Below are 13,532 nucleotides of genomic sequence, written 5' to 3'. Positions count from 1 at the left end.
ATTTCTATGCTACCCGAAGGCCATGTGCAGTGCCAAAGAACCATAACTCTGTTTTGCACCGTTTTTGAATTATATCCCCTTTTAGAAAAATCTTGTCAGGAGCATAACCATAAAATCCTTTGACATAATTTGTTAAAACTGCACACTGTGGTAGAGGGCATTGAACTTTGTCCGGGACATAGCTCTCAAAACCATAAGATGTATCAACAAGAAAATGTGTAGGTACATGTAGATAGATCTCATTTAATAAAAGTGCAATCCGAAAGAACCATAACTCAGTCATGCTTAATTTTGGAGTTATTGCCCTTTGTTCATTTTTACACTGAACTTTGTCCAGGACATAACTCGACACTTTAAGAGATATGAACAAAACACTTTGTAGGTAGATTAATCTCATCAGGCAGATGAGCAGTGCAAAGGAACAGCAACTCTGCCTTGCCTGATTTTTTAAATTATTGCCCTTTGTTCATTTTTTCATTTGGAACTTGGTCTGTGACATAACTCTGAACCTTTAAGAACTTTGTAGGTAGATGTCAGCAAAAGAACCGTAACTGTGCCTTGTAGATTTTTTGATTGCCCTTTTTCAATTTTACACTGTGAACTTTGTACAGGACACAAGACAATACCGTGAATTTACCAGAGGTATCAACAAGAAACTAATGCGGTAGATAGATCTCATTGAGCAAAGGACAGTATATCTGCGACTGCCTTGCCTAATTTTGGAATTATTGCACTTTGAACTTTGTCCAGGACATATCTCTGAAACTAAATGTACATGAGGTGTACTTTTCTGTATCCAAAACCTATTGGGGGGGGGGGGAGCATCACCCAGTTCAAACCGGCTCTTGTTTTATACATCTGTTACTGAAAACTTTTCAAGGTCTTTTGTTTCAATCAAAAAGGCAAACAAATCTGTGATTATTTAATAGATACAATGGTCATGACAAGACTGTAAAAATGTCACTTAAAGTTTGTTGTTTCCTTAAAAGAATACAGGTTACAGATGGTGTCAGATAATCAAGTTAAAGTGACAAATTATGCTCATATTTTCATAGTCAAGATGAGCTGAATTGACTTTTTATTTCAAAAGATTGACTGTTAAAATGGTGTTTGACCAACAGTTTGTATTGGTAATGTTTAGGATAATATTTAACATCTGCCTTAAATATAAAAAGACTGCCCCACTCTTTTTATAAACTGAACATTACAGGTAAAATCTAATTAATCTTTACAGAAATTATGTTTATGTCTGGGTAAGCGAAGTAAATTATTAAAGTAAAAGATAATATGGCAATATAAAAGCTTATTTTGACTCTCACCTGTTTACTATATATATATATATATATATATATATATATATATATATATATATATATATATATATATATATATATATACCATTGAATGGGCAAAATGTCACTTAATTGAGGCATAAAAATTAATATTCATCATTCTGTGCAATGTTTGTTCATTATCATATTTTACATGTAGGTCTTATACATTTGTATACAGTTATCAAATTATATGATTCCTCTTGATGTTGTGAAAAAAACGTAATAATAATTTATTTACTTTTTATCTCCAATTGAAATTCTGTGGAAATATCTCTCAATAAACATGTTGTAAATACAATAAATTTTGCTAGCTCAGGGTGAGCTTATAGGATCGTTGAATGTCTGTCATCTGTCGTCTGTCAAAATTTGTTTGTTAACACTCTAGTGGTCACATTTTTGCCTTAATCATCATGAAACTTTGTCAGGATGCTTGTCTAGGTAATTGCTTGGATGAGTTCAAACATGTTTTGATTCAAATATCCTGGAAATTGGTCTGAAGGTATGTTTTGATGATTTCTAGGTGAAGATTGAATATTGGGTCACCTGGGGTCAAAAACTAGGTCACATCTCCCAAATATAGAAACACCTTGTTAACACTCTGATGGCCATATTTTTTTACTCAATTGCCATCAAACTTAGTCAAGATGCTTGTCTAGTTAATTGCTTTGAGGAATTTGAACATGGGTCATCTCTGATGAAAAACTAGGTCACAAAAGCTGAAAAGTAGAAAAATCTTGTTAAGTTTCTGGTGGCTACTGTTGTTATCCACATATCCTGGAAATTGGTCTGCTGCAGTTGTTTTGATGATTTCTAGGTGACGTTGGAATATGGGTCATTCGGGGTCAAAAACTAGGTCACACCGCCCGAATAGGGCAAAGACGGCCCTAGATAAGATTGCACACCTGACCCATAGAACTCACAGGAGCAATTACTAAGACAAGCATCCTGACCAAGCTGATAACAATTAAGTCAAAATGTGACCACTAGTCTAGAGTGTTAACAAGGTTTTCCATATTTAGGAAGTGTAACCTAATTTTAGACGCCAGGTAACCCATATTCGAACTTGACCTAGAAATTATCAAAACAAACTTGCAGACCAATTTTCAGGACATTTGGATAAAAACAGTAGCAACTAAAGAGTAAACAAGATTTTTCTATTTGTAGCTCCTATCACCTAGTTTTTCATCCGAGGTGACCAATGTTCGAACTCATCCGAGCAATTAAGTAGACAAGCATCCTGACCAAGTTTGATGACAATTGAGTAAAAAATGTGACCACTAGAGTGTTAACAAGGTGTTTCTATATTTGGGAGATGTGACCTAGTTTTTGACCCCAGGTGACCAATATTCAATAGCAACCCGGTTTTTCCTTTAGCAACTATTTTCTTTCCACTCCAACTACTGACTTTTATACCAACCCGTTCTTTTCCTTACCAACTACATGTAGTGACTTCCGTAGCAACCTGAAATAGACTGATTTTCATAGCAACCATTGATCTTGAGCGATCAGTGATTTCCATAGCAATCGGTGACTTTCCATAGCAACCATTGACTTTCAATAACAAAAAGTGACTTCACAAGCAAACAGTCCTTATTTAGCAACCATAAACTTACCAGTCATGAACTCCATACCAGCATGTGACATTCCATACTGACATCTGAGTTTTCATACCTACCTCTGACTTCCAAAGCAACCATAGTTTGGATATATATAAACTCTACTTTTCTCGCTTACAAGCAAGGTAGAAAAGGAGGTTTAATATTACAAAAAATGTAAAATTTTTAACATGAATATCTGAGATGGTTTTGAGTCAATTTGGAAACTGCTAACAATACGAAAAAAAGAGTTGTCAGAAGTATCCGCCCTTTATATAACTATGTAATCATATGTAGTTATTTGAAGTATTCCAAGTTTAAAGTGAATATACTCGGGTACGTATGTTAACACACGTACCCGATATACTTGATATTATTATACACACCGTATTACCGGCGGCAGTGATGGCAGATCACTGCAGTGATGGCAGATATCTGAAAATTACCGATCAATATAGGTAGGTTATAAATTTGGTTGGTTTAATTATATTACACAAATACGGCCCATTTCATTGCTATAAAACTATTGTCCATTGAATGGAGATACTGTAAGGTAATTTTGGACTCGTTTTTTCCTGTTTTCAGACTATTTTGAGCAGGTTAAAAGTGAAAGCCATAGAAAAATCCGTGAAAATGTCTGTTTTCTGTTCAAAATATCTCAAGTTTTAAGTAAATGGCAGGATTTCCTGTTATCAATATAGACGTTCATCCATTGGGGTCACGCAAGCCAAATATCTACCCCGTGAGTCTTTTCTTGAAAGTTTTACAGACGCTCAATCTTGTCCGGTCGAAGAAAAAATGCTGCCGTTGTAGGCAGATACATATTATAAATGCTGCCGTCGATGGCAGAAATACCATGAAAGTGGCTAACATTCTAACAGAAAATCAAGTTCAATCTTTTATCAATTCCTCTTTTCTTTGCGTCCTTTTAGTCAGAATTGAGACGTTAAACTATCATTTCTAATAATTTCTCAAGATAGAAAAGTTATTAACCCATTACCCCATGAGCATCTTGTGAAAAATGGCTGTTTTCATTTTAAGGTCTCCCGTTACAAGTTCAAGTTGCTATAAAACTATAAAAAAACTGCTTCAATACTAATCAAACTTGGCACAAATGTTGACTGGACCATTGCCTTTGTAACAACATGTTCAGTCTGAAATTTCCTGTTACCATAGCAACTAGGGGACGTCTCAAAATTGCCAAAAAGTCACTATTTTGCGTTGATTTTTTCCATCAAAATTGATTACAAAGTGCTGCCACTTCTCAATGGATTGAGATAGAGTCAAAGGCTTTTCAGCATTGGTTACACGTTACCTTATGATCGACCTGGGGCCATTTTTAGCCTCCCACAAGTTCAAAGTTTTCTTGGCGATGAGGGGGACCCAGCCCCCCTTCAAATCCCCCAAACAGAAGGGGGCACATCCCCCTTCTGGTAACCCCCTGATGTATCTTTTGGATGGGGGTGGGGGGCCGCGCCGAAAAAGTGGTCAATTTTTTAAACAACAATTATCAAACAAAAACAAGTGTTTGGGGGCCTAAATAAGGCATTTTTTCACCATTTGAGAAAGCAAAAAAGGAGGGGGGTGAAAAAGGCGTAGAAAGGCGTATATATCTGGTAATGGGTTAACAGAAAATGATGAAAAAAAACGAAATTACCCAAAAACGCGTTTTTCCATGTTAAAACATGGCCTCACATATAATTTTGAAGAAAAATTGCTGTTTTGTAGATTTTTTTATTTTTTTTTTCATTAATGCGGTATGTGCATCGAAAAAAAGCTTATTAGCAACATGCAGTTACAATACAAAAAGTTATTATTTAGTACCACAAAATTTCACTATAAATACAGACATGAACATGAAAAACTTCATTTTTTTCTATATTCATGCATGTGTGCTTGATCTGTTGTGTCTGTCAGTTACATGCATACAATACTATATGTATCTTAAGTTTAGCAGCGCACTCCCCTTTTAAGACATAACGCCAATTGCATATTACAGCAAGTAACTTCTGTAAGTGGATATTCATTTGCTAGCATATGACATTATTTTCTCGAGGTAATAATGTTCATCGCTTTATGACAAATAAAGACTGAAATTTACTTAATCGACGCAGATTATAAATTATTAAATTGATGTAATAAAGGGGAGACTATTAACCTCGCAACTGGCATCAGTGTATCATAAAACAATGTATGTTAATGTAAAATGGAAAGATAATATTATTGACAGTTCAAATATTTTCCTATATTATCAAGTTCTTGAAAAACACGACAACGTGGATTCATTTCTTTAAATTTTCATGTTTGTAATAGCGTTGTAGTTTGCCTTTGAATTACATTTACTATTCTAAACTATTAACAACAGTTCTAACATCACGTGCCATTTAACTATATATTTTTTCATTCATTTTAGTTGTAACCATGACAAGTTATAAAGATGAACCTTTCGATGATTCATATATCACAAGATGAAAATAAATCCTGTATTTATAGGAAAAAAACTAGAATTTTTTTATTTGTTATATTCTTTTTCTCTTTTTTGACCTTTCAATTCATATGAACAGATCAAGCACACATGCATGAATATAGAAAAATGAAGTTTTTCATGTTCATTTCTCTATTTATAGTGAAATTTTGTCGTACTAAATCATCACTTTTTGTATTGTAACTGCATGTTGCTAAAAAGCTTTTTTCGATGCACACACCGCATTAATAACTTTTCTATCTTGAGAAAATATTAGAAATGATAGTTTAACGTCTCAATTCCGACTAAAAGGACGCAAAGAAAAGAGGAATTGATAAAAGAATGAACTTGATTTTCTGTCAGAATGTTAGCCACTTTCATGGTATTTCTGCCATCGACGGCAGCATTTATAATATGTATCTGCCTACAACGGCAGCATTTTTTCTTCGACCGGACAAGATTGAGCGTCTGTAAAACTTTCAAGAAAAGACTTACGGGGTAGATATTTGGCTTGCGTGACCCCAATGGATGAACGTCTATATTGATATAGGAAATCCTGCCATTTACTTAAAACTTGAGATATTTTGAACAGAAAACAGACATTTTCACGGATTTTTTCCAAGGCTTTCACTTTTAACCTGCTCAAAATAGTCCTAAAACAGGAAAAAAACGAGTCCAAAATTACCTTACAGTATCTCCATTCAATGGACAATAGTTTTATAGCAATGAAATGGGCCGTATTTGTGTAATATAATTAAACCAACCAAATTTATAACCTACCTGTACCATTTGGTAATTTTCAGATATCTGCCATCACTGCAGTGATCTGCCATCACTGCCGCCGGTAATACGGTGTGTTATAGGAAATGAACCTTAACAAAATGATTAACAGGGGACAAAATAATCAAAGGGGAATAACTTTTCAAAATATTATTTCAGGATTATCTTTCCTTGTGATATGAGCCAGTAAACCAATTTTGAAGCGAATAGTTTTAATAGTGTATGAAAAATTGACCTTAATTAAACCATTATTTATTACCGCTTAATACCCGTGACCTTGACCTACTGACTACAAAATGGGTTTAGCAGGTAGAACTATAATCAAGGTGCATCAACGTATATATCAAGGACTACTTACTACTAAAAGGGTTCAAAATGCCAATTGTTTCAATGTTATAGTATTGTTAGCAGAGCTGCATTACTGGTACTGGTACTGGTACTGCAGTACGTACTGCAGCGATTTTGCAAGTACTGGTACTGATACTGAATTACTCTTACAAAATTTTGCTACTACTGGTACTGGTACTGCATTACTGTCTTAAAAAGTGGTACTGGTACTGCATTACCCAGTACTTTTAAAAATATAAAAACTTATAAAAATAACATCAACTTTTCTCATAAAATAAAGCTGTAAATTACATTAACTATATTTTATTTTTGTGAAAAAGTAAGTTATCAAATCTAAAGATAATTTGCTGCAATATTCCTTCAAATGTTACCGTAGTATTCATCATAAAAAGCACCAAAGACTTTAAGTAAAAATTAAATTAAGATAAACAGACTCAATAACTCTTTACCCTAAAATATCTTTATTAAATATTTTATTACTTTGTATTTAATAGTAAAACAGCAAAATAAACACTAATTAATTTCTTCTATTCTAAATAATCCCATTTCAAGTGAAAAAAGTGATATTGTTAGCACTATAAAAAAGTTGTTATTTACTTTGGTATAAATTGAACAGAGGTGTGAAAGGCAACAAAAGACTGTTGTGTTTTAAATGAAAGATGATTGCCATTGTATTTATACACTTGACTGGTTACTAAACAATTAGATATGACATGAATATATGTTGTAAATATTGTTGGAAAAAAGTATGTTAAAACTATAAAGTTGTAAAAATGTTATGTTAACTTTAAAGTAAATTATGATTTTATTTCTTTGCTGAATAATATTTGCAATTATTTGTTTGACACTGTGTATTTATTCAAACTTTGATGAATATATAAAAGTAATGGTACTGATACTTAATTACTACACCAAAAAAGTACCTGTACTGCAATACCAAGCTAAATTCTAGTACTGGTACTGGTAATGGTAATGGTACTGCATAATTTGCCAAGTACTGGTACTGGTACTTAAGTACTACACCCTTAGTACTGATGCAGCTCTGATTGTTAGTATAGAAATGAAATCTTAACCAAATGGTTACTTTAGCATATATATTGTCCAAAGTTTAAATATTTAGCATGGTGCATCGTTTTTGAGTCCTCCACAAAGGTTTAATGATTAACGCATCCAGGTTTAAATTTGCTCTAGCCTTGAGAGTGTCGCTTACAATAAGAAAAGTGTGTGTTTTTTTTTTTTTTTTGGGGGGGGGGGGGGGGATGGGTGTAAAACTTCACGCTAGAGCTATTATAATGATAATGAAGGGTATTTTAAAGATTTTATCGATTTTACTGCATACAAACTAAATGTAAATCAAGTTGTTATACATTTTAAAAATCGTCGGATATATATGATATGATTTAAAACAAATATGGAATATACGTCAACCTCGATCCGAGCGTCACACACAATGGATTTACTTGGCTATAGTCGTGAAATGATTAAAATTCGGCAAAAATATTGCGCTTATTTTTCAGAGACTGTTGACACGCCTTATGGAAAATCAACGGAGTTTTATGCCGGAAGTAAGGCCGAAGGATTAACTGCACCATTTGAGAATGATATCGATTCGGTTAGAGTTCCTTCACATATCATTTGTACAACTGAACCTAGAAAACATCAACACTTATTAATACTTCTTTTGGACCAATATGCTACTGCGCCTGGTTACACGCGGCTTGTTCACCACAATCTACGGCCTGAACTTTACGAACAAAATAAAGAAGTTATGGTGAATATATTAGGGAAGCATTATCTGTCGAGTACAGCGGTAAAGGAAGCATGGAAGAAAGCAAATGCAGGCTATGAGGATATTGGGATAGACGGTTCTGTTACACATCATGCTTACACGGGAAATCACCAAGGTCCGTCATTAACTAGTAATTTCAGACTGATCAATATGAATCTTGACATTGTGAATGCATTCACATGTGACTGTCCGGAATTATTGGAACCATGGATAAATCGAAGCCGTAAGCACAACTGGCCACCACCCAATGTTGTTAAAGAGATCTCTTTAATGGAAGGTCACGTGGTTGCTATAGGCAACAAGAGCAGCGGTAATGAGTTTCTGGAATGGAGAATTTGTTTTACTAAAGCTGAAATAAAGCTGATACAAAGTTTGAATGATTGTCAAACAAAGTTATTGATTCTCTTGAAGATGATTGCAAAACAAGAACTGAAGCCGCTTTGTCGTGAAATGACGTCATACGTCATGAAAAACGTAGTACTTTGGTTATCGGAAATGTATCCAAGCAATGTTTTTGTCAATGAAAATTTGATTTCCTTACTGAAAATGGCTCTACAATTTGTAAAGATATGCCTCATAAATAATGCTCTTCCAAGCTTTATGATTGAAGAAAGAAATCTTTTCGCAGATCGAGTACGACGGGAAGAAAAGTTGGCGGTCTGTGTAAAAATTGACGAGCTTCAGATAGAGGGACCGGACATTATTCTCCGATGCAAAAGGGTAGCAGAAGGTATGGACAAGATCAATACTTGTCCAGATGATTTTTATCGATATTCTTCGAAACGCCACATGCTGGAAATATCTCATTTAGAGGGTATCGTGTATGACATTGAAGCCGAAAAAAACCATCAACAATATGCCATTCGGCCTGAAAGTGTGCTTAGACTTCTTAAACTAACAGATAACAACCCGATGGCATTTTTTTCTATTTTGTCATGAAGTTGGACAATCCTGAATACATAGTCAGACATAACTTTTGTATAAACGTTGAATCGGTTGTTTTTGTTTCAGTAACATATTTAAGGTAACATGCTTATGAGCTGTAATAGGAAACAGCTTGTCATTGCTTGTTATTCTTTTGTAGAAATTATTAGACGTTGATACTCTAATTATAAGCAATTTTAACCAACCAGTTAAAAGAAAACTTTTGGTGGCACGCCCCTCTTAGCAGTAACTGACTTTTTCCTAACGTCAGAGTTACTTAAAGATATACTATGCTCAAATTTGAAATATTGATAATTGCTACACGGTTTCTTTGTAGATATAAAATAAACATGTTTTGATGCCATACAAAGTTGATATGTCATGCGTTAAATCCAACACACTATGAGTGGACACATAATGAAAACATAGTGCCATTAAAAAAAACTGGCAGTTTTTTTTAAAGAAAGGACAAGCTTTACTTGATCCGAAATAAGGAAGACAGCTTCCCAACATAGTTTGTACATTCTTTTATTTAAATATGACATATTCAGTAAGAATTTTATAGATTTCAATAATGTCTGCAATAAAAATATTTTACTCAAAGATGAGCATAGTATATAATTAAAAGCATGTTCAAAGCCTGTTGTACAGGGGTTAGATGAAATGAGAAGAATATTTTACAGAGGAATTTTATGTCGGGAAATAACAATGAAATTTGAGAAAAGATATTATATACATTTTTTGTAAGTTTTTAAAATGTATTGATATCTCAAGGTCCAAGTAGCCACGAGAGAATACACCAATATAACAAAACATACTCTTGTGAAACTATAATTGAGCCGCGTCATGACAAAACCAACATAATGGGTTTGCGACCAGCATGGATCCATACCAGCCTGCGCCTCCGCGCAGTCTGATCAAGATCCATGCTGTTCGCTGTCAGTTTCTCTACATGCAATAGGGTTTGTAAGCGAACAGCATGGATCCTGATCAGACTTCGCGGCTGGTCTAGATCCATGCTGGTCGCAAACGCACTATGTTGGTTTTGTCATGACGCGGCTCAATTATGTTTACGTATAATTACGTATGTACATTAAAAATTAGAAAACTAATATAAGAAATTAACAATTACAATTTTAGAAAGGGAAAATGGTAACTAATCACTAACTAACTAACTAACTAACTAACTAACTAACTAACTAACTAACTAACTAACTAACTAACTAACTAACTAACGTATATATGTATTCTGCATTATAGTCTCATCCATACAAAACATATGCAACATTTCAATTACAAATTGTAAAATATACAATCATAAAATTGCATGTTTGGTCATTATGATAAGAATTATAAGACTAATACATAGTTACAGGGGAGACAACTCCTCAGCCCATATTGCAAAAACTGAAGAGTTATCTCTCTTTACCATGCTTTTTTGCCTTATTTATTTAATCAAATATACCCGATATCGACAAATATTAATATACACACAAATCTTAACATTTTACAGCGGAATAAATCCAAATATAACTACATGTATATGAGATTTACTTGAATACACCACTTTGTTATATACATTATCTAAATATCAACAGCTAAAAGCTACTAAACTACCCTTGCTAATCTGTTAATAAAATCTACATAAACAAGTCTCATAAACATTAACAACTAGATACTATGACAAAATGTCCGTTTATCAGAAAAATAGTTTATAATATAGGGTCTAACTTTAATCAGAGTAAACAAATATTAATTAACAAAGATACTTTAGTCTGCCATAAAAGTTAATTAACTACATTGTAAATCATAAAAATGTTATTGTAAGTTATACATAAGATAACACCAAGTCAGTAAAAGAAGAAATACATTTCTAAAATTACAAATAATACTGTAAGATAAATGTAATTATAATGTAATACACGTAAAAAATAATATTATTAAAATGTTCTGTTAAAAATGCGTGGTTCGATCTCTTCTTTTCGTAAAGCTGATTCGTAATATTTTGTATAGGTTAGTGTTTAATAATAAGTATTAAACAATGTTATATTTTGCCTTTTATAAATTTTATAAGTTGTTACTTTATAAATTCGTCCATTGATCATCATTTGTCCATTGATCATCATTTGTCCATTCATTTGTCCATTGATCATCATTTGTCCATTGATCATCATTTGTCCATTGATCATCATTTATCCATTGATCATCATTTGTCCCTTGATCATCATTTTTTGACATCAATGAAATGGGGATAAATATTATATACAAACCATCTTAAATTCTACAGCATTCTATCTGCGTTTAACTGATATAAAATGTATCGTTTTACGCTGAATAGAAAGAAAATTGAGCCGCGTCATGACAAAACCAACATAATGGGTTTACGACCAGCATGGATCCAGACCAGCCTCCGCATCCGCGCAGTCTGATCAGGATCCATGCTGTTCGCTATCAGTTAATCTTCTTGTAATAGGGTTGGTAAGCGAACAGCATGGATCCTGATCAGACTGCGCGGATGCGCAGGCTGGTCTGGATCCATGCTGGTCGCAAACACATTATGTTGGTTTTGTCATGACGCGGCTCAATTTTCTTTCTATTCTATTCTATTCTATTTTATTTCACCCACCCCTTGAGTAATTTTGTAACGAAATTCGACGTATGCAGACTACGTTTGAGACTTCAAAGTGCGGCAATAATGTTCAGCTTATCAGGAGAATTGTTGTAGAGTTTTACTTATATACATGTATATAAAACAACAACAACAATGTTCCATTTCAAATGCTTAAAATTTAAAATGAGACCTTAGGATGAAAAAGCATATTTATATTTAAAATCCCCGCCTTGGATTTAGCCGTTGATATTTTGCTTATTCTTAACATACTTGCTATTTCGATGAGCACGTCACAATTTCTGATAGATAATTATATAGTCGATTTTCCGAACAGAAACACAGACTGGAACCCAGACTAGTAAAGTCTAAATACAGGTACATTTCAAAATAACGTTATACCTAAGCAGGAATTAAGGAACTGTCAGCAGTGTAAAAGCAACTATATAGTTTTATATAAATTTAGAAGTTTACGGAAATTCAATCATAGATTAATACGTAGGTTACAAGAATTTCTGCAAAGCTATACATTTTGTATTTCCCACACTTTGAGTTGATATATACTGTGAGTGATATGTATTTAATTTCACCTATTAAAACCCAGAATTTCACGTGTGAGCAAAAGCTGTTGCAGCAATTTGACAGAGTATATGCTAAATAACTTTGCGAAAATTTGACAAATTAAAATATACGGTTCATAAATGAAATTTAGACAATTATGTTAGCGTGAAGCAACAGTCATGTTTGAAACGTAAACTCAGTGGGTGTTGGATTACAGATGTAGCACGTTCGATTCAACAAGTAAATAAACATTTTCAATACATTTTTTTCTCATTTTGCTATCATAATGTTTTAAATAACGAATAACTGAGGATTCACCATAAACGCTGTATTCAAATCATTACATATGTACTATCAAATAGGCCTTTGCAATTATTCATTAGTCACTGTGTGGCAAAATTTATGGTAGAATTTATTTTGAACAGGAAGATTAAAAAAAATACTTTAAACACGAAACATAACGAAACGCTGTAAACACGTGTCTGCGGATGTTTTACAGAACATATATGGTTTTATTCACTTTGAATTCGAGCATATCAATTATTCGAAGTTGGTCCCCCGTGAAGGTAACGTCGTATACGCTCAGCCACCGCTAATGGTCCCTCCTACCGCTCCGAAAGTTTTGAGCTGCACAAAATATTGCGAGCGACGAGGAGCGGGTAATTTTCCGCTCCGGCAAAGTTCACCACCGCTCCAACAACGCCCAGTCAAAGTTTGGCACCGCTAGACGCAAGTTCGTGGACGCTTCGGACTGCAAGGCCAACGCAGAAATCTTGAACGCTGGACCACCGCTGCTTCGCCTGCTTTGCCCGGGCGGTGATCAAACGGTGCACACACTTTGGTTGAGCGGTTGTAAACGTTTAGCGAGCGGACACGGGATTGCTGGAACTGTGTCGGTTGTTGAAGCAGTGATCCTTTGCAGTGATGATCTTTGGTTTGGCATTGGTATGGAGGTGTCGGAGCAGGACCAGAATTTTGCTATACATACGGGGAGAAACGGACCAGGAGCCCATTTGGAATCGAGCTGCTGTTGAGTGCATACCCCATTTACATCGTATTTGCTCAAAGTTAAAGTAAAGCTGTACTACACTACCATGGATGCTGAGAGACTTGCTATGATTGGTGCACT

The 13,532-nt window shown here is 34.2% G+C and overlaps 1 protein-coding gene across 1 annotated transcript; it reads left to right on the top strand.

The window, feature by feature from the left end:
• The first annotated feature begins 7,932 nt into the window (after positions 1–7,932).
• On the top strand, positions 7,933–9,249 carry LOC132757558 (uncharacterized). The gene has a single exon (XM_060748873.1). The coding sequence runs from the start codon at positions 7,933–7,935 to the stop codon at positions 9,247–9,249; it is 1,317 nt and encodes a 438-aa protein (XP_060604856.1).
• The last annotated feature ends 4,283 nt before the right edge of the window (positions 9,250–13,532 follow it).

This window comes from Ruditapes philippinarum, unplaced genomic scaffold (assembly GCF_026571515.1).
Source record: "Ruditapes philippinarum isolate M1 unplaced genomic scaffold, ASM2657151v2 ctg2575_1_1_1_1, whole genome shotgun sequence".
In the NCBI taxonomy this organism is placed as follows: domain Eukaryota; kingdom Metazoa; phylum Mollusca; class Bivalvia; order Venerida; family Veneridae; genus Ruditapes; species Ruditapes philippinarum.
Note: the sequence above shows the minus strand (reverse complement) of the source record. Positions and strands in the feature narration are given on the sequence as shown.